This window comes from Sus scrofa, chromosome 3, assembly GCF_000003025.6.
Source record: "Sus scrofa isolate TJ Tabasco breed Duroc chromosome 3, Sscrofa11.1, whole genome shotgun sequence".
Classification (NCBI taxonomy): domain Eukaryota; kingdom Metazoa; phylum Chordata; class Mammalia; order Artiodactyla; family Suidae; genus Sus; species Sus scrofa.
Genome location: NC_010445.4, coordinates 131,079,205 through 131,100,682, shown reverse-complemented (window position 1 = coordinate 131,100,682; position 21,478 = coordinate 131,079,205). Strand labels below are relative to the sequence as shown.

General features: G+C 49.1%; 1 protein-coding gene across 1 annotated transcript in view; it reads left to right on the top strand.

Moving 5' to 3' along the window:
* The window catches only part of DCDC2C (doublecortin domain containing 2C), a 112,450-nt gene extending 94,044 nt beyond the window's left edge, over nucleotides 1-18,406 (top strand). The window contains exon 13 of the mRNA XM_021087908.1: nucleotides 18,196-18,406. Coding sequence (XP_020943567.1) covers nucleotides 18,196-18,263 — 68 coding nt within the window. The 3' untranslated portion in view covers nucleotides 18,264-18,406. The remainder of the gene's footprint in view (nucleotides 1-18,195) is intronic.

The window sequence follows — 21,478 nt, the reverse complement described above, 5'->3', positions numbered from 1 at the left end:
GAGCGGCCTCGGGCCTTCCTGCGGGTTTGCCCAGGGCGGTTTCAACTCCTGGCTCTCACCAGCTGGGCCTTTCATGTCCGTATAATGGTATATTTCCTGTGACAGTTTTTAGTTTTTCTTCTGTAATCCCTTCTTTTCTTTGGTCTTTAAACTTTTTGTGATAAGCATCATATGATGTGTACAGTTTGCCCTCTGTGTCCGTGGGTGCCATACCCATGGATTCAACTGACTGCAGATCCAAAATATTTTTTAAAAGTTCCAGAAAGTTCTGAAAGGCACAACTTTACTTTGCCACGTGCAGGTGACGAGTTAACCGTATTTACAACGGTTTACACGGGAGTTGCGTTGTATTAGGTGTCGTAAGTAATGTGGAGATGAGTTGCAGGGCATGGGAGGATGTCCTTAGGTTGTCTGTAAGCCCTGCGCCGTTTTCTAGAAGGGACTTGAGCGTGGTGGGCTCTGGGACCCCAGGGGCCCTGGAACCATACCTCGCAGACACTGAGGGCGTCTGTTCATGCTTTGCAGTCCAGTGTGTGCTTTCAGGCACTTACCACCATCACCCCGGCATTTCCAGAGACCCATACTTCCGCCTCTATTTTTCAAGCAAGAAAGGACTGAAACCCGGGAAGAGAAGCAGATTTATCTAAGGTTATTCTGGAAGTAGGTGCAGGAGCCGACACTCACATGTCACATGACCCTTCTTTAAACCCGAACCAAGAGAGTCTGGAGCTGCCAGGTCTGAGCCAGGTCCTGAGTGCTGAGAGCACATGTACGGGTTAACGCAGTGTCACTGTCCCCAAGGAGCTCATTTAGATTGGGGTAGGGACCCCGCTGCACGAAGAGATAGAGATTTGTATTGGATACCCTGGAAATTTCCTGAAGAGAGAATGGCTGACTGTCCGGGGCTTGGAGAGGGGCTGCGGGGTTTAGAGAAGGAGCCACAAAGGAGCAGAAGGCGCTGATGAGCTGTGAAGGCTGAGGAGGGTTTGCCAAAGGGGTCGTGCTGAGGAGAGGATGCAGGGCAGGGGGTCTTGGGCAAATGCCTGGAGGAGCGATGACGTGTTGGGGGCGCAGTGGGAACCAAGAGTGCATATTGGAACAGTGTGGGGGCAGGGGGAGGCTGGGAATCCAGAGGAGGCTCAGCTCGCGCGGGCGGCTGTGTCAGTGAGAGTCGGCTGGGCCGGTCCGAAGTAAAGAAGTCCATCCATCCAAGTCTCTGTCTTGACTGGTCAGTGTTTATTCCTCAACTGAGCAAAGCCTGCTGTGGGGTGAGACTCTCCTGGTGTCTCCCCAGCCAGCGGTGAGTCAGGGATCTGGTCTTGAGGCCACTGCTGTCTTCCACACGTGGCCTTTCCTACAGGAGGAGAGGAGACACCGGGGGGGGGGTCACACCACACATTAACCAGCTCAGCCCAGGGGGGCACCTCACGGCACACAGCCGTTCATTCAGGCCGAGATGTCTGGGCCCCGCCCGGGTGGATGCTGGCTGAGTGTCTGGCGCCTCCACCCTTGGGAAGGAGGACACTGCCTTGGTGTCTGGCGCTGCTGCGGCGCCCTGTGTGTCACTCTAAGGGTTTTGATCTGCCTCCTGTAGAGACTGTTAACGCCGGGAGAGGCCTGGAGCACAGCAGTGGGCTGCATAGGAAGGGCTAGATTTCTGGGAGAAGATCAAACGGACCAGACCTGGCCACGAAATGGATGTGAGAGATGAGGATGAAATTGGATGAGGTTGGAGTTGGGGTCTGGTGTTGCTCCTGCGGGCGAGAGGAGAGGAGGAGCAGGGTTTGGGGGGTCGAAGATGATAATGTGAGGATTTGAGGTACCTGGCTTGTCTCCGTTTCTGTGAAGCTCTAGCTGAGGGTTCCTTTCCAGGCGTTGTTTCAAACGGTGGTGTTTCCAGTTCTCAGAAGTATCCTCAGACCCCATGCCGGAGGGCACGTATCTCTGTTGGCATCTCGTTGGCTTTGGTGGATGCGGTTTGGCTGGTGAAAGGTTGAGACACCCAGTGATCTTCCCCCTGGATGGGTTGGTTTTCATGTGGATCCTCCTGCACTGAGTCTTTCTTTTTCATTTTAGCAGAGGTGCCTCTGTAACTCAGTGACTGGTAGGAAAGCAGGAGTCTTTCCTGTATGGTTTGTCTGTTTTTGTCTTTTTAGGGCTGCACCTGTGGCCTATGAAGGTTCCCAGGCTAGGGGTCTAATCGGAGCTGCAGCCGCCGGCCTACATCACAGCCACAGCAACGCAGGATCTGAACCGTATCTGCGACCTACACCACAGCCCACGGCAACCCCGGATCCTTAACCCACTGAGTGAGGCCCAGGATTGAACCTTTGTCCTCGTGGATATCAGTTGGGTTCACTAACAGCTGAACCACCACAGGAACTCCCCTGTGGGTTTTTAATTTTTAATCAACTAATGGATTATATTTCTAAATGAGAGTAAGAGTGAGAAAACATGTAAAAGCACCTTGTGAGTATAATATCCTATGTGAAAAATACGTTGTTATCACTGTCATTTTGAAAAATCAATGACATATCGTAGCAATGCTTGTCATTTTATGATTTATTTCACTTGGTTTAGAAGGCTACTCTGTTTATTGGTGGTTTTGTTTTATTTTGTGGACGGAAAACAAGAAAAAGAACCAAATGACATTCTAGAGGAAAAAAATACACCTGTACTACTAGAAACCCCAATGAAAATAGAAGATCAAAGGAAACCGCCAGGGGGACAACAGTCCCAAGAAGAGTCCTCACCAGGACAGCCGGAAGTACAACGTGACACCCAAGCATCACTGGAACCGTCGTCCTTGGGACAGCCATCCCAAGGACAGGCTGCTGACGGAGGTCCTCTGAACAGCCATCCTGAGACAACCATCCATCCCCCAGACAGATGCCCTGGGGAGGACACAAAGGACAGCGAATACCCTGAAAACGAAGTATCGGCCATGGCGTGAAGCGCAACAGTCTGACGCTAGAAAGGATCATGAGGCAAATTAAACGAAAATTAGGCATTTTTTCACATGATGCTGAAGAGGTGTGCTAGCAGAATGTTACAATTGTGAATTTCATATTTTGGTGCCCAGACATAAAGTTTCCAAACAATAAGACCACATGTATCTGGAATTTCTTCTTGGGTCCCTGAGTGCAAAGCTGGCAGGGAAGGAAGAGTCGCTGTGACGTTTAACGCGTGTCGCCACTTGGTCCAAATGTTAGTTTCCTTCTTCTTAGAACATCAGTCCATGCCTGGACTGACGCAGCCCTCCTGAAAATGATCCGTGTTTACATAGGTAAGTGTAATGAAACCTTTCTATTCAGAGTGAGCTAAGCCTATAATTATTATGTTAATGTGTAAATACACGCATACACAGACATACAGTATACGTACCTGTACACGCACATACATGTCAGAAACAGACCATCAGAACCCCATGGAATGGCACGTGGTTGGTGAGTAAGAAGATGGACTCTGAAGTCAGAAGGTACAGTGAGGCTTCGCTCACTGGGTATGTGAACTAGATCTGCGCCTCATCCATAAACGGGAGCTAATAATGACGCCTAACTCATAGGTTGTTGGGATAATCGAGCGTGCCACTGCCTACCTTAAAGCCCTTTGCCAGTGCTGGACTCGGGGGGGACACTGAAAGAAGTTAACGACGTCCTTTTGGTTGTTGTCATTTTTCCTTTAAATGAGAGACGGTAAGCAGATTATGCTACCCAGAGCTTCTGCTAAGATTCTTACCAGATTTGACCCTTGTTAGGAGGGTCACCTGGGCTTCTCGGCTGTCCGAATGCAGATGGCGGCAAGGCTTGCAGGACCCTGAGGATCCGGTTATCAGCACACCCGTCCTTCCCCATCTGTCAGTTGGTAGTACAGCGCTGGCGTGTGGAGGGAGAAGGGAAGGCTGTTATTTCTTCATATTTGTGGTTTCTTGATTTGTAGTTGGACCTGACCATAGAATTTGTTACTCCGTAAAGAGAAAACAGTAATCAAATGGAAACCATCTCCGTCATTTCTTTAGTTTATTTTTATTGTTTATTTTTTTGTCTTTTCTAGGGCTGCACCTGTGGCATATGGAGGTTCCCAGGCTAGGGGTCAAATCGGAGCTGTAGCCTCCGGCCTACGCCAGAGCCACAGCAACGCGGGATCCGAGCCGCGTCTGCAACCTACACCACAGCTCACGGCAACGCCGGATCGTTAACCCACTGAGCAAGGGCAGGGACCGAACCCGCAACCTCATGGTTCCCAGTTGGATTCGTTAACCACTGCGCCACGATGGGAACTCCAGAGGCCATCCTTTGTTGACCCGAGGGTCTTGAGCATTCTCTTGACCTCTTGTCTTTTGTAAAATGAGGGGCTGATGTTCAAGTTGGCTGAAAATCTAGAGGGTGTGGCATTTAGCAGACATTGACCTTGAGGTTTCCGGAGGAGTTAGGTCATTGGTCTGAAGGCACACGTGACCTGCAGCTAGTAGGTAGCAGGGCAGGGCTTGAACTGATGTTTTACTTTTCTTTCTTTCTTAAGTTTTTTGTTTGTTTGTTTCAAATCCACTGAAATACTTAATCTGCCTTAGGGTAGAATTATTGTATGACAAATGCAATTAAATTCTCTAAAATTCATAGCAGTGTTCTGGTATGAGATAGATTCTTTGTATTTTAACGGGTACTTAAATGTTGCTTCATTTAAACTGCTGCGCCCAGGCGACAACCACGTTCGGGGTCTAGTTTTAGAGTGGTCGGAGTGCTGGGGGTTGTAATACGGAATGACTTCCTAAGGGAGAAGTTCAGTATTGCAGTCAGACAGAAACATTCAGACAATGCTGGGGTATCTTAGCACATTTAAAGATGGGGGCTGGGAGGGGAGCATTGGCAAGGCAAGAGGGGGAGTAAGGGGCCTCTTTAGATCAGCCGGAGTGAGGTGACCGCTAATGCTGAAATCATTTCAAAATTATTTCAAAATAAATTTCCAAGGTTGTTTTCTACATCAGCGTCTGCCTGGCAGCAAACCGTGCCTGGATGTGCTGTAATTAGCTTTCATGTGATACTGTAGCTCCTGGACTCTCAGCATATGCCCCGAACACGGCCTGGAACCCAGACTTTACAGAAATACCAGCTTTTGTGAGGACTGGGAGTAAAAGGTGGCCAGATCACAGCTTTGGGAAGTGTTTTATATAACGTGATTTTTTATGTCTTTCAGATGGCCTGGGAGTATAAACCAATAAACTAAAAAAAAAAAAAAAACTTTATATCTATTTCAATCATGGTGCTTCCCTATTGATACGGACATTTTAGCAGCAAGAAAATCATGTCTGGGGTGGAGCTGAAGCCCCAGCAGTCGTGTCTTCTCAAAAGCTAAAGAGGAGGGTTTTCCACTGGTTTCCGTATTGTTCTGATTACTTTTCTTGGTGATGTTTCTTTATAGTAAACATTGAAAAGAGTGAGGCGCGGTTCTTTATAATTAAGGCTCACAAATACTGTTCAGAAATCCAGAAGGGTTTGAAATGACCTGCACAGTCTCCCCAATTCCTTTTTTTTTTCTTGGACTGTCCCTTGGAGGGTATGGTTTCATTTCTCTGCAACTTGGAAGTTCTCACAAAAAGGTATCTAGAAACTGCTGTATGAAGTTCAAAGCATGAACATAGTTTACCTTCTGAATGATTAATTCCAAATGCAAAGAAAAAAATCAAGGTCTGCTGGGAAATGGATTTAAAAATTTATCTACTTATTTTTATGACAAAGGTAATACCCATCTGGCTAAGTGTGAAAATTTAACAGTTTATTTTAGAAAAGATTTTAACTCCAGCAAATAATGTATGCCTTCAAATCACTCTGTTCAGAGTTTGGGGATTGCTTTGCTGGGTACACATTTAGCTGTTAAATGTATTTTGTTTGCATTTTAGTCATATTTAAAGAAGCTATAGGTTGTTTACCTTAGCATTTGTAAAAAAAAAAAAAGTGCTTTCAATAAGGTCAAATTTTCACAGAGACATAAACGTCTCCATCTCCTTTATGTTGCATGTTGTCACGTGAAGAACCTAAACATGTTTTCTGTTAATGATCATTGATGAAATGGTTATAACCATTGACAATAGGCTCAACAGCATCAGCTTCTTATATTTGATGCTTAAAAATTCTTTAGAATTGATGTGCATTAAAACGTGTCAGAACCTATTGGGGTACACAAGCATAAGTGAGAAAGGAAGCAAAAGAGGAGGCTTTAAAAATGTCTGCTGAGGAGTTCCCGTCGTGGCGCAGTGGTTAACGAATCCGACTAGGAACCATGAGGCTGCGGGTTCTGTCCCTGGCCTTGCTCAGTGGGTTAAGGATCCGGCATTGCCGTGAGCTGTAGTGTAGGTTGTAGTCGTGGCTCAGATCCTGTGTGGCTGTGGCTCTGGCGTAGGCCGGTGGCTACAGCTCCGATTCAACCCCTAGCCTGGGAACCTCCATATGCTGCAGGAGCGACTCTAGAAAAGGCAAAAAGACAAAAGGCAAAAAAAAAAAAAAAAAAAAAAAAAAGAAAAATTAAAAATGTCTGGTGAACCTTCTGAGCTGAGTAGTGGAAACCAGAAGTAAAATGAAGAGTGGAAATGTATTTCTCTTTTACAGAAAAAGATATGACAAAAGAAGCCATATCTCTGCTTCCATTGAAGTAGCACAGGCTACTTTGTACATGAGGAGTTGCTTCTTTCTTACTGTTTTAAAGTTCTCTTTGCCTTTGGCTTTTGATAGTTCTATTATGATGTGTCTAGGTGTGTATCTCTTTGAGTTTGTCTAACTTGGAGTTTGTTGAGTTTAGTGTTCAGCTAGTGATTGGACAGAGATTCCCTTAAATTAATTCAGTAAATCTCTGGCCTTTTCTGAGGGGCTCCACGTGTGTGTTGGGTATATCTCCAGGAGGGCATTTACAGCCCTGCCTTAGTCTTGGCTTCCTGATCAGAGACTCAAGGTCAGACAAAGGTGAGAGTTTGAGGCCATCTGAAGTCTTTCCTGGGTATGCGCACAGCTCTGCACATGTATATGGCCTTCTAGATTCTCAGGACTATATCAGAGCTTTGCAGAACCAACTGTAGATGCCTCATTCCTATTTTTCCCCCTAAAAACTGGAATTTAAAATGTAAAAAATTTTTAGCCAGCCTTTTGTTAGTCCCAATTGGTGTCACCACCTAAGGCAGCTATAATGTTAAACAGTTGCCACCAATTGTTTTTGACAGTGCCCCAGAGATAAGGCTGTTTATACAGAGTGAGCTCTGAGAAGGGTCAGACAAAGAGAACTCTTGAGAATGGAGCTCTTCGTAGAGTGCGAGACAGGTCGGATAGCAAAAGCTTTCTGCGTATGAGCTTTTGGAGGCTCTAAACCCATTCTGCCTTCTCTAGGGGGTGCTAAGCTTTGGTTTTCACAGCTACCATGAAACAGCTGTGAGGTTATTCGTTCTCAAGGTTGATGTGCTGGGGAGAGGGAGTTGGGGATAGGGCAAGTTAAAAACCCTGCAAAATTTGCTGTTTCTACTGCGCTTCAGTTGTTTTTCTTGGATACATGCTCCTTGGATAGCTACAACCCTATGATTAATTTCTAGTAGTGCCCTGAAAAAGAAGATTTTGACCGTTTTTGCTAGTGTTCTCATTACCTTTGTGAAGGAGTGAACTTTTGATTGTCTTTATTTTGTTATTTCAGAAATTTTTGCCTTTTTTTAAAGAAATGTTTGTCTTATATTGTTCTTGAGATGGCAACTGGTGGGATTGCAGATGGCTCCATTTTTGCACCTGTGGCATGTTTTTAATGCTGTTCTCTCTTGACAGAGAAGCAAATCAGCAAGCCCATATAGCCATCAGACTGGGGAACGGCATGCTAGGTTTTTTTCTCTTGGAAGTCTTCAATCCCTGTGTTTGGTACATTTACAGTCTCCTGCAGTTGACTTTGGGTGGGTGTGAGAGGAAGCATTTTTCATCTTTTGCTTCAAGGGAAGGAAGGAAGGAAAGAAAGGCTGAAGCATTCTCCTCTGAGCCGATGATTAAGATTTTTTTGGGGGGGAAATAATACTCCTTATTCTGATATCTTTTCTAGGGAGGAAGCATTTTTTTCAGTGCTTTCAAGTTCCTCAGTTCTATGTGTACATAGAAGGTTAACCGCTCAGCCCCAACAGCTTTTTTTAGTTCCTTTTCCACCTCTTCCACAAATGCTGGAAAATTCTGATCCATGAGGCACAGGTGAGGAAAGGAGCCTAACTCTTCTGCATTCCATTCATAATTTGTCACACGAACCAGGGCACTTTTACGAGTGAGAAGGATGACTAAAAATGGTTTAATATATGTACGTGTGTGTAAAGGAGGGAAAGAGGAATGGAGAGAAGAAAGGGGAGAGACAGACAGACAGACACATCCAGGGGCACATGTTCTCTCTCTCTCTCTCTCACACACACACGTACAGATTTATTGACCACCTAATTAATTTTTACCACATTGGTGCATATGAGATGGTTCTATTAAAAAATAAGTTTTGAAACTTTTGAAAAGTTTTTATGCAAAATAAATAAAGCATACTGGAGTTCCTGTCGTGGTGCAGCGGAAACAAATCCGATTAGGAACCACAAGGTTGCAGGTTTGATCCCTGGCCTTGCTCAGTGGGTTAAGGATCTGGTGTTGCCGTGAGCCACGGTGTAGGTTGCAGACGTGGTTCAGATCCCACGTTGCTGTGGCTGTGGTGTAGGCTGGCAGCTGTAGCTCCGATCAGACCCCTAGCCTGGGAACCTCCATGTGCGGTGGGTGCGGCCCCAAAAAGCAAAAGAAAAAAAAGCATATCTATGTGCATTAAAATAAAATAGGGTTTTTGATATTGATTATCTGAACTTAAAAAAAAGTGGAATAATCATTCATGTGCGTTAATTGCATTCCTAAAATTATGTTTATTTCCTACTATGTCCCTGGTATTTTTAAAATTTGCTTTTAATATGGTCTAATTATTTTTAATTTCTCTTAATCTTCTTCAGAGTAATATTTTGTGGTTAATACATTTGAAATTTCCGACGCCTTCAATGGAATCATCTTTATGCATTATTGTATTTTCAATCCAGAAAGCCTTCTCTCTATAGAGGTGCTGAGGTTATGTGGCCGTACAAATAGAGAGAACTGGGCACTCTGAGTGGGGGCTGGGCTCTCATCTGTGTCTGAAGCCCAGACTTTGTGAGGTAACCGAAGCTTTGAGCCTTGTCTGCTTGCTTCATGGATCTCAGGTGAGTCCAGGTATAGGGTAGGCAAGTTGCCTGTCTTTGTTCATTTTGAAACAGGCAGCTCCTATTCGTCGACTCCCTGGTTGTTTCCTGGAGCCCATCTGGCACTGCCCAGAGGTGACCCATCTTTTCATGAAGTGTGATGTGGGGATCGTTCAGAAACAGGTGGTCACAGGTTGTGTCCGGAGATGGACCTCTGCTGCCTGTCACCAAGATTATGGATTTTTAAAGCACTGTCTCTGCTTCTTATTTATAAGATTTATCTAGTGTAACCCACTGCTAGTAACTCAACAATTGCAAAGGAGATTCAGAGAAAGCCCAGCTCTAGCTGCACATCGTGGATGAGCTGGATGGTGTGTTTGTCCCTCAAAATTCCTGCTTTATTATTACGTTTTCTTTTTAGGGCTGAACCCGTGGCAGATGGAGGTTCCCAGGCCAGGGGTCAAATCGAAGCTGCAGCTGCCAGCGTACACCACAGCCACAGCAATGCAGGATCTAAGCCGCATCTGCAACCAACACCACAGTTCACAGCAACACTGGATCCCCAACCCACTGAGCGAGGCCAGGGATTGAACCCGCATCCTCATGGATAGTAGTCAGATTCATTTCCGCTGTGCCGCAAGGGGAACTCCTTCAAAGCTCCCACTTTAAAGGAAGAAAGTGGCAAATGCATCCCTTACGTTCTTGGGATGCTCAGGTGCCCCTGCCCCGAAGGACACCCCTGACATTGCAGGTGCACGGCCGCAGCTTCATAGGTTTCATGTGTCTCTTTGTTTGAGGAGTTTGAGGATGCAGGGTGGAGTGTGAGGGGGGCTACCTGGTGGGAAGGGAGTCAGGCAGGAGAGCCTGCAGGGCTGTGCTGGACCCCGCTGCAGGACCCTCTTGCAGGAAAGTGAATTAGGTGACTTTTCTCCTATCTGGATTGCCAATTCTGATTTTCTTTTTTTTTATAATGATTTTAATTTTTTCCATTATAGTTGGTTTACAGTGTTGTGTTAATTTTCTGCTGCACAGCAAGGGGACCCAGTCACACATACATGTGTGCATTCATGCATTCTTTTTCTCACATTATCATCCATCTCAAGTGACCAGACATAGTTCCCAGTGCTATGCAGCAGGATCTCATTGCTTATCCACTCCAAAGGCAATAGTTTGCATCCATTAACCCCAAATTCCCAGTCCATCCCATTCCCTCTCCCTCCCCCTTGGCAACCACGTGTCTGTTCTCCATGATTTTCTTTTCTATGCATTCTGATTTTCAATCTGCCATTGGACACGGGTGGTGTGAATTGTTAATACAAACAATGCATTGATGGGCAGGAGGACCTGGGCCCTGCTCGGCTGGCAAACGCCCCTGGAGGAATTTCTTAGACACCGCTTCCTAAATAGATCTGCTCCAAGACTATTTAGCGCAGAGATCACCAACCTGCGGTTCCACGTCGCCTTGGTGCAGTCGTTGCACACGGCCCCAGAGAGGCAGGGGAAGACCGTTTCTAGAGGAAATAACTCACCGGAACAGCTCCCGGCCGTTTCCTAAATAGGACTGGGAATGGTGACTCCATGGCTTGTTAAGCTATGGATGGTTTTCGGTTGTGTCGCGGTAGCAAGCCTCACAGGGTATTTCCGTGGACACGGTAGTCCACTGAGGCAGCCCGATGCCAACAGAATTCCCCTGGTAGTGGCCAAGCGGCCCTTCGTTATTGCTCACATTCTAAAATATCACCACAGCACGCGAGCAGCTAATCATTCTAGACCTTTGGAAATGTCAGATCAGAAAGCTAAGGGGAGAAGTCTACATATGAACCCAGCATGTGAGCTGCCCAGTACACGCCTAGTTTTGCTAATAGAAAAGACTTTGAAGCAATTTGCCCCCTGATACAGCGCCAGCAGGGGGATGAAGTAGGGCTTTATGGCAGTTGGCCTCTTCTCTTCCTTCCTTGGAATGCTCCCTGCGTTTCTCATGTCCAGTAAGGGGCCATTCATGTCTTAATGCCAAAAAGTGTTACCTTAGCTCAGCCTGAAACAGACCCTAGTGTGTTAAATCCACACTGCCACCACGGGCAGAGTTACGCAAGCCATCGGAGGAGAGGTGAGTGACTCGTGCCATCTTTGGACGGCAAATGGCAGCACCCCCCAGTGCCGCGGAGGCCGAGGGGCTGAGCCGGTCTCCTCGGAGTGATGGAGTGTAGCCGTCTCCATCTTGGCAGTGCACCTGTCAGCAAGGAGGTATCTCGATGATGACGAGGGGGAGAGTTGGGGTGAGGATTTTGCAAATAAGGAAATAGTCAGAGAGCATTTCTGTTATTCACTGGAGGCACTTAGGAGATGGGGCATCTGGCCCAAGGCTCGTTTCTAGTCCCGTCCTACATCCTGCCGCCTTCCTCTCTCGGAAGTGAGGGGAGGCCCGACAGCCCCGAATGGTCCCTCTAGCGCTGGCACCGCACAGTGTTAGGTGTTTACATCATCTTTAGCCTAAATGATGCACATGCAAACATGTCATTTGCAGGAAGTCTTCCATGCTCATAACAGCTGGGAGTTTGGGATCTCTGCATTTCCATAGCTCCCCTGTTTGGCTGGAGGAGTGATTCATGAGAAGAGCAGAAAACAAATGGTCTGGAATCCAGATAGCTTGGCCAAGTCTTACATGGCCGGGTCCCAGCCGTTAGAAATAATAAGATAATGACATCACTCGTCTCTGTGGTCCAAGATGGTGCGAAAGGAAAATTAATGGCTTATCATTTGCGAGTCCCAGCCTCTATTTTATATTGTTTTACTTCTTTTCCATGTGTTTTTCTCAGTTGCTTCAACATGATGAGCTGTGTTCCTGTCAGTTTTACGCCAGCATTCCGCATAGGAAATATCTCCCGACTTGCTTATAGATAATTTAATTTGCGCTTCCAATTGCTGCAGAAGCTCGGAACACAGTTGGCACTTAATCACCCCGACCCCCTCTCCCAGGCTGGTGACCGACGAGTGTGGGCATCTTGGGATTTAGGGGCTGGGCCCCTGCGCCCCAAGGATGGAAGTCTCTGGAACGGAAACCTGTACGTGACACAGCTGAGGTGGGGAAACAGTCGGGGGACTACATTTCAGCGTTTAGTCTGGTTGAAGTAGTTGCTCAGACCCAGGAGTTTGCTTTCTGAAGTCTGTGATAGTCCTCAGGTTCCTTGGAGCAAGGCTCTGTCGTTCCCACGTGCACACAACCACACTCGCTACACACCCCCAAACTCCAGGCATCATTTAAAATCTTCTGAGGGGAGTTCCCAGGTGGTGCAGCAGGTTAAGGATACAACGTTGTTACTGCTGGAGCTTGGGTCGATGCTGTGGCGTGGGTTTGATCCCTGGCTGGGGAACTTCTACACGCCACAGCAGAAGAAAACAACAAAAACCAAAACAACCCCCCAAAACCCCACAAAACTTCTGAGGTCAGGAGCTTCCGCTGTGGCTCAGTGGGTTAAGAACCTGACATAGTGTCTGTGAGGATGCAGGTTTGATCCCTGCCCTTGCTCAGTGGGTTAAGGGTCCAGGGTTGCTATTGTTGTGAGGTAGGTTGCAGCTACAGCTCTGATTTTTTTTTGTCTTTTTTTTTTTTGTTGTTGTTGTTGCTATTTCTTGGGCCGCTCCTGCGGCATATGGAGGTTCCCAGGCTAGGGGTTGAATCGGAGCTGTAGCCACCGGCCTACGCCAGAGCCACAGCAACGCGGGATCCGAGCCGCGTCTGCAACCTACACCACAGCTCACGGCAACGCCGGATCGTTAACCCACTGAGCAAGGGCAGGGACCGAACCCGCAACCTCATGGTTCCTAGTCGGATTCGTTAACCACTGCGCCACGACGGGAACTCCTACAGCTCTGATTTGACCTCTAGCCTGGGAACTTCCAGTAGGCTGCAGGTGCAGCCCCAAAAAGACCAAGAAAAAAAAAAAAAAAAGAATAAAAGAAATTCTTCTCCAGGAGCTGCCGTAGAAAACCATGGGGTTCATATTATTACAGTGACAGCCTAGCGTCACAGCGTGTGGGTCACGAAGAGGCCTTGGCCTCTGGATCCCCAGGGTGGAGCTTCCTGCGGGGAGAGGCTGACTGCGGGCAGGGTTAGGGCGCTTTCCCGCCCCGCTGTTTACACCGCCCGCGGAGGAGGCCTGCTGTGTCCACACCTCATGCTGCTCCCTCTGGGCCCGGCGGCGGAGGAGATGGTGAGCCTGACACACATGGGGTTGAGGGCCGCCAGCTGTTCCCGGAGCTCTTTCCGATGCTGTGTTTCCTAGATAGCAGGCTGTCCCTACACGCGGCTCAGAGCGACCCCTTCTGCCGTGTGACTGGCGGAGCTGCCCTGCTCCTTTCCAGGCGGGAGTCATTTAACTGAGACGCAAAGCGCCCGGCCTCCTCCTTGGGTGGGACTTCCAGCCTGCAGGGAGGATGGCCCAGGGGCGCGCTGGCGATCGGAGGAATAACGGGGACCCCTTGTCACGGGTATCTGCCGTCTCCTTTCGAAGGGCAGAGTCCCGCGGCCCCACCGCTGTGGGCGTCGAGGTGTCGACTTGTCTCTGCCCATCAGCTTGTCCGCCGGCTGCCTGCACGGGGCTGCCCGCCATGAGGGCTGCAGATCAGTGAAGTCTTATTTTTTTTTTTTTAATTATAATTGATTCACAGTGTTCTGCCAATTTCTGCTGGACAGAAAAGGGACCCAGTCACACACACACACACAATCTCTTTCTCATGTTATCTTTCGTCGTGTTCCGTCACAGGTGACGGGATGTAGTTCCCTGTGCCACACAACAGTTAAGTCCTACTAAGCTTTACGTCCTTTCATCACAGCCATTTGTGCTGAAATTTAGGATGCGGCGTCATGATTTCTGGGGGGTTTTTAAGCACAGCGGCTGCACTCTGTCGGCATCAGGCAGGGAGAAAGCCATGTGGAACTTCCGGGCTTTCTCCGAAAAGGAAGAGAAATGAAATCCCCCAGGAGCCAGAAAGACAAAGACAAATACCATATGATATCACTTATAACTGGAATCTAATATCCAGCACAAATGAACATCTCCTCAGAAAAGAAAATCATGGACTTGGAGAAGAGACTTGTGGCTGCCTGATGGGAGGGGGAGGGAGTGGGAGGGATCGGGAGCTTGGGCTTATCAGACACAACTTAGAATAGATTTACAAGGAGATCCTGCTGAGTAGCATTGAGAACTATGTCTAGATACTCATGTTGCAACAGAAGAAAGGCTGGGGGAAAAATGTAATTGTAATGTATACATGTAAGGATAACCTGACCCCCTTGCTGTACAGTGGGAAAATAAAAAAAAAAAAAAAAAAAAAAAAAAAAGAAATCCCCAGGAGTAGAAGGTCCGGGGACTGGATCCCGGGCCAGGCCAGCCTGGGACAAGACAAAAGCCACTGTACCCAGCAGAGGCATCACTCAGTGGCCCTTGAAGAGACAGCAGGCACTAATTAAATCAGTGGGAAGGAAGATAAATAAAGCAACCCCACGACCCGGAGAGGCTGTGAAAACGCAGAGGAGCGCCGAAAGGGACCTCAGGGGGCGTCACCTCTGTGTGTCAGAGGTCAGAGGTCAGCCCTGGGAGGCCGCTGGCTGCGGCAGAGCCTGCTCAGATGCCCAGTGACCTGGCCTTCGGCTCAAGCATATAGGCCTGAGTGGAGTGACAGCCCCGTTGCCGTGAGACTCACAAGAGACGTACCACTTTCCTTCTTTCCTGTAAGATCTGGGATCTTTGGGATCCAGTGCAAGTAGAACCAACATGACGGATTCGGGAAAAACGATTTATTTCAAGAAAAAGAATCTGGCCCAGATCAGAAGCAGTGCATGTGTTTTATTTAAAGTGTCATGATTCTACGGGAGTTCCAGCCCCGAGGGGCCACCACACCCTGGACCCAGACCTGGTCTTCTCGAAAGGAGACAGGGCAGGTATCCTGGGGTTGTGGGATGTCATTTCAGTGGCCACACAGAAGGGAAGCCAGCCGATTTCCATGGGTGATGTGATGTGATGGCTTTCGTGACTTCTGTCACCAATCCCCAGGTACTTCCCCCCCCTCCCCCCGCAGCCAAGGGAGACGGAAAACAAGCTCCCACCCCGTCTGCATATTGCCAGCCACAGGCAGGAAATCCTGGAGACACCAGTAAGCAAGACAGATGGGGGAAATGAGCCATGAGATGAAAATGGAAGACCAGAACCTTCTCTCTCCTCTTCTCATTTGTGTAAAACCTAAATCATAAAGCCGGAGGCAAGCCCTGGTACCAGACACCTCCTCCGAGCCCACCAGCTCTGGGAAAGGCGGCTTGATGTGCCCGAGTGCAGAGTCAGTGGTCTGGGAGAGGGGCGCCCGGGGCCCGGGCCGTCAGCTCGCTGCGCGGTGACCCCGCACCCTGACGTCCGTGACCTGCCTCCCCTGGCCTTCCGGAGCCCCTCTCCTCGGAACATCAGCCCAATTACATTTTCCAAAATATAAATGAGTGTCCATTCTTTTCACTCAATCCCACGGCTATTTGCACACGGAGGTCGTTCTTCCAGAGGCCACGACCTCCCCCGTAGACGTGTGACCTTTGGCTGTGTGCTGTCACCCAGCGTGAAGAACACCGTGGGAGTCCGGGGCCCATTAAAGCCCTGATTTTCTAATCCTTCGAGAAAGCTTGGCTCCTTCTTTTTTCTTTTCTTTTCCCCGTCCCTTTGAGGCAGGATCACAGTGGCCCAAGGGGTGCTGGGCTTGCTAAGCATCCTTCTCTTTTTCTCTACAGGAGCTGATTTTTTTTTTTTAACTCTTTAGATTGATGTTCCCATTTGCCAAAGACATTTCTTCAAAGCATGAAGGTGCATCTCTGTAGTGTTAATTTCTGAAAATGCTTCGCCTTCTAGAACGCCCTTTCCTGCTCAATCAATAGGGCGACCTTGGCTGGCAGGCTTGGGATATTTATTTCTTTGGGGTCTCTGTAAAGAGTCCAGCAGGTTACACAAGCGCTTGGAAATTTAGTGTCGTAATTTACTCTCATGACAGACACAAAGTCTGTCCTGAATTGAAAGATTCATCAGGACAGTGGATACCTGCTTATGATTTTATGAGCATTTCTAAGTTGTAGCTGGAAGAAACATTTGCTCCTAAAATGTATTTTGACTTAATTTCTACCAGTCACAAGGGGGTGTGGGGGAGCCTGGATATTAATTATAGGGTGGGTGTTGAATTACTTTGTTCTTTGGTCTGATTCTCTGATAGGGAGCATGCTGGTGATTCCTTGTCTGGGAACGAAGAAGAAATGCTTTTTGCTCCATGCGCTCTTAGAGAGCCGTTTTCCAGCCTGGTCAAGCGAGTTAATGAGGTCTGATCTCCTTCAAGATGGAATGTATGTGCATTCGGATGTAAAGACGCTGGAAACAGACACAGCAGCAAATCCCTACGCCCCGAGGCAGAGCAGAAAATCAAGGGGCTGGGATTTATTTCTTCTGAGAAAGATAGATCGGGACTCTGAAAGTTAATCGTGTCCAAACAGAGCATGACGCTAAATCCCACTCTCTTTCCTGACTCAGGAGCTCCAAGAGTCGCATGTCACACACAGATTCTAGGTTGATTTTGTTCATGTCTCTGCTTCCGTCGAATTAAAATGTGGCACCTTCAGCGCCGACCTTTGAGCCTCTTTGGGGACCAAGCCGGGTGACGTCATCAGGGTCTCAGCCAAGAGCCAAAGGGGAGGAGTGTCCTCGCCAGCATGAGGCTGATGGAAGGGCATTCGTTTAGCCCCGGCAACGGTTTCATCTTCCAGTTGTTCCCGTTATCGGAAGGATGGACAGATGTGCCTCTGAGACGGGCCCCTTCTTAATATCCGAGCATTAATTAACATGCCATTCTGAAAAATCGCTTATATGCTAAAATGTAAAACACGCCACATACTTTAATTTTCTGTGTGTAACGTGCGAGAAAAAAATCAGTCTGTGGTTGGTGTGGGCGCGGCCGACGTGAACGGGCACCTGTGGCTCCACCCTTTCCCTTCCGACTCTCAAACGTCCCTTCGTATTTTGTTTATGGATTTCAAAATGTTATTTATTCTACGTCAGCGTCAGCCCCTCGTAGTCTCATAAGTGCAATTACCAAGGCAATTAGCGCAATTTTAGAGAGATAGAAATATTCGACCATAGCAAACCTACTCTGCAATTTGCTTGCGTGTGTGTGTGTGTGTGTGTCTTTAGTTTTCTGTATTTCTGAACAGGTTTCTCTCTGATGTTTATACCCAAATGGCACAGTCCTGAGAAGAAAAACAGGACTCTTTTTTTTTCTGTTTATGGCCTCACATGTGGCATACGGAGGTTCCCAGGCTAGGGGTAGAATTGGAGCCGCAGCTGCTGGCCTACACCACAGCCACAGCAACACCAGATCCTTAACCCACTGAACGAGGCCAGGGACCGAACCCGCAACCTCATGGGTACTAGTTGTGTTCTGCACTGCTGAGTCATGATGGGAACTCCTCAATTCTTTTTTTAAAAATGCATTTTATTGACGTATACAATAAACTTATAATGTTGCATTAGTTCTTGCTATACAGCAAAGGGATTCAGTTTTATATGCACATATATTCTTTTCCATATTTTTATCCATTGTGGTCTCTGCCAGGATGCGACTATAGTTCCCTGTGCTGTGCAGCAGGACCTTGTGGTTCATATCCCTTCTCCAGATCACAGTTTGCCTCTGCCGACCCCACATTCCCAATACAGCCTCTCCTCCAGCAACCCCAAGTCTGTTCTCTATGTCTGTGAGTCTGTTTCTATTTCATGGATAAATTTACTTCTATCTCATTTTTAAGACTCCACATACAAATGATATCATGTGATATTTGTTCTCTGTCTGGCTGGTTTTACTTCCTGTGATCATCTTTAGGTCCATCCACGTTGCTGGAAGTGGTGGTGTTTGATCCTGTTTATGGCTGAGTAATATTCCGTTGTGTATATGCACCATGTCTTCTTTATCCATTGAAGGTCCCTCGATGCTGAGTCCACGCCTCTCCTCTGCCCTGACTGCTACGCTGCGGATCAAACAGCCATGACTCTTGGGGTCCAGGACAGTGAAATACCAGCACCACGTCGTGACCCGTGGTCGTCTCGCAGTTTCCTCCTTCGACTTAGCCTTTTCCTGGGAAGAGTCAGGTGTCTGACCTGTTCCTCGTTCCCCGTCCTCCCTCCCTGCATTCGCCCCCCCCTCAAACCCAAAGGACAAGGTGGGGTGGTCAGCTTCCTGTCCTCCCTCCCACGGTCTTTCTTGCTCCCTTTGTCCCTCCCCCTTCCCTCCTCTTCTCCTTCCTTCATGCCTGCTCTCTCCTCGTCTCCTTTCTCTCTCTCCCTCCCTCTCTCTTTCCCGCCCTCCCCCAGGACTTAGGACGCCGCTTCTGTACCAGTCACCGTGCTGAGCCAGAACCGTCCCCCCAGCCCTTCCGGAGCGTGTCCCAGACAGACGCTCATCAGGTAAGAAGGAAGCCGCTGTAACGGGGGCTCGGGGGCCCGTGAGAATGTCTCATAGGGGATTTGCCCGGGGATAGAGGTCAGGGACGCTGGGGTGGGTCTGGGATCTCAGGGGTACCTGGGAGTTGGCCAGTGAGGGTGACCCCCAGGGAGGGATGGGCAGAGCCTGGGGAGGGGAGCCTGGTGGGCTGAGGGGAGGGAAGGAGGCAGTGGGCGGGGATGGAGGTGAGGCTGGGTCACGCAGGGACCAGCCCTGTGGTGTTCAGCTTGGGACTCGCCCAAGGGTACTGAGGGCGACGAGGTCATCACAGCTGTGTTTGAGCAGGTCCTTGGGCTTCAGTGAAGAGAAGAAGAGCGGGTGAGGAGAGCGGGCAGTGCGGCATCAGTCCGCACAGGTGAGAGCGGGCCTGGGCAGGGGGAAGGGAGGCGCCTCCAAGCTCTGTGGGCAAACACAGAACTGGTGACCATGCCACACAAGGGCCAGGAGGGAGTTCTCAAGAATGCCAAGCCAGGGGGCTGAGGCCCGCCCACCGGGTCTGTGTCCCCTTCTCTAGCGAGGAGGGGCCTCTGGGAGCGCTGGCTTCTCATCACACATGCCAACTGGCTGCTGCCAGCTGCCTGCTGCTTACCGATGAGACATGAGCACTGTGATGGGTTCGGCTGATGAGAGGATGGGTACCAGCTTGCCTGGGCCAACTTATGTCTAGGACCTTGAGGCCGATGGCCTGGAGGATCCGCTGGACAAAAGGAGACTAGAAAACTCTGTGAAAGGGGACCGCCCCTGCCCCCGGCCCCGCAGTCCGCTAGAGGAGAGGAGCGGACGGAAGGGCTGGGCTCAGGACATGGCAGCCCGGAGTGGGTGTGATGGGTGAGGCCCAGAGGACATACCTGTTACCGGGGCGCTGCATCCCTGCAGGCCAGGGCGGAGCAGAGAAAAGGCCATGGGGTCTCGAGTAACTGCTGAAAGTCGGGGCAAGGTCCTCTGCCCTCTGCCTTCAAGATGAGTTTCCTCTCACGGCTGCCTCCAAGCTGAGCAGGTCTGTACACGGCTAACCCCCCGCCCCAACCCCAGGGTCTTTGTGTGGGTTTCTGGAGTTGCCGCCTGCCCAGCGCTTCCTCTGGGGTCCCTCTGCCTCCTTGCCGGCTGTCTGCTCCCTGTGCTTCGCGGGGTCCCCTTCCCCAGGCTCCCTCCCTCTCGGGGAACGCTGTCCTGTGCGTGTTCCATGTCAGGAACGCTCGTTTCACAGTTTGCCTGCTTTTCAAGTCGTTTATGACCATGTGCCATCTGGGCCCTGCCACGCTCTCACGGCTGGAAGCAGATGTCCCACCCCTGTTTGAAGACAAAGATTTTGGTCCAGCGAAAACATAGGCATGCGGTCAAAGGTGAATTCCAAATAAACAAGGGATCGTCTCTGGCCCGCGTGTGTTCCGTGCTGAGTGTCTGTTCTTCTTCGCTCACCAACAGCCCTGGCACCGGAGCGAGTGCTGGGCCCAGGGGGCAGCTCCTCTCTGGTCTTTTCTGTGCTGAGGATTTTAAAGAGCAAATCAGAAACCCACAAAAAGCAATGTTCACATTCAGGGAATCTACAACCTCCTACTGAGGAAATTTGGAAAGATCTGGAAAATTGAGAGAGGGAAGGGCGAGCAAACTGTTGGGCGCTAGAATTGGAAGGGGTGGGGGCCCCCTGGTTTCGGAGGCAGGCTGGGCTCCAGGAGGAATTTTCCAAATGGGGCTTTGCCAGCAGTACTCATTTTTGATATCAGCGTCTCATGGTGTCTAAAATGAGAGAATCATTAGGAAACCCCATCAAATAGGCGACACGAAAACACTGGTTATAAAGTAAATGCAGATTCTAGCCGGGAGCTGTTACCGTGGCTACTCTTGTTGTTAGGAAAGTCGCCAGCGGGTTTTACTTACTGTGGACATTGCTGTAAGTCTTTACAAGCCTGACAAACTAAAGATAGTTTTTAATTGGAAAGATAATTATGAGATGGAATGATGATGCTTATTGATGGCAGGTTCTGGTTACGTGAAAACGTTCGTTCTCACCGATGGACAGAAGACGAAGTGCATTCCCAGGGTGAAGGTGAGCGCTGGCTGCTTCGTCCTTGGCAGAATCCCAGTGAGAATTCCAAGGGCCAGGGAGACTCGCGCGTCAGGAACTAGAGCGGTGCGCGTGACTTCAGGGGGGTGTCCCTGTGTGACGGGTCCGGCGAATGTGCTGTGGTGCGGGACCGTTACACTGGAGACGCGTTTGTGAACCATTATGTTTAAGTCTCTTTGCTTTATGGGAAAGTTCGATGGGTTTATCTTTAAGAGGTCCTATGATATTGGGGTGAGAGGGGCCAAATTCATGTTGACTTTTTTTTCTTTTTATGGTCACACCGGCAGCACATGGAAGCTGCTGGGCTACGGGTTGAATCAGAGCTGCAGCTGTGACCTACACCACAGGCACAAAACGCTGGATCCTTAACCCACTGAGTGAGGAGATGGGTCAGACCTGTATCCTCACAGAGACAGCGTCAGGTCCTTAACCCTCTGAACCACGTCGGGAACTCCCAGGTGTAGTTGACTTTTGATAGTTAACCCTTAAAACCCAAACAGGATGGAGCAGGTCAGAGATGGTGCCGACACAGAAGAGCTCCCAAAGAAGCCACTGCCTCAGCTGCCCCCAACCTGCTCACAGGGCTGGTGGTTCCTACGTCCCCATGTCCCCAGCTTTGTGGGCTGGTCCCCAGCAGCCCTCCAGGGTCCCCTCTGCCTTCCTGCTGAACTTTGAATCTGGTTTTCACATGCCGTCTG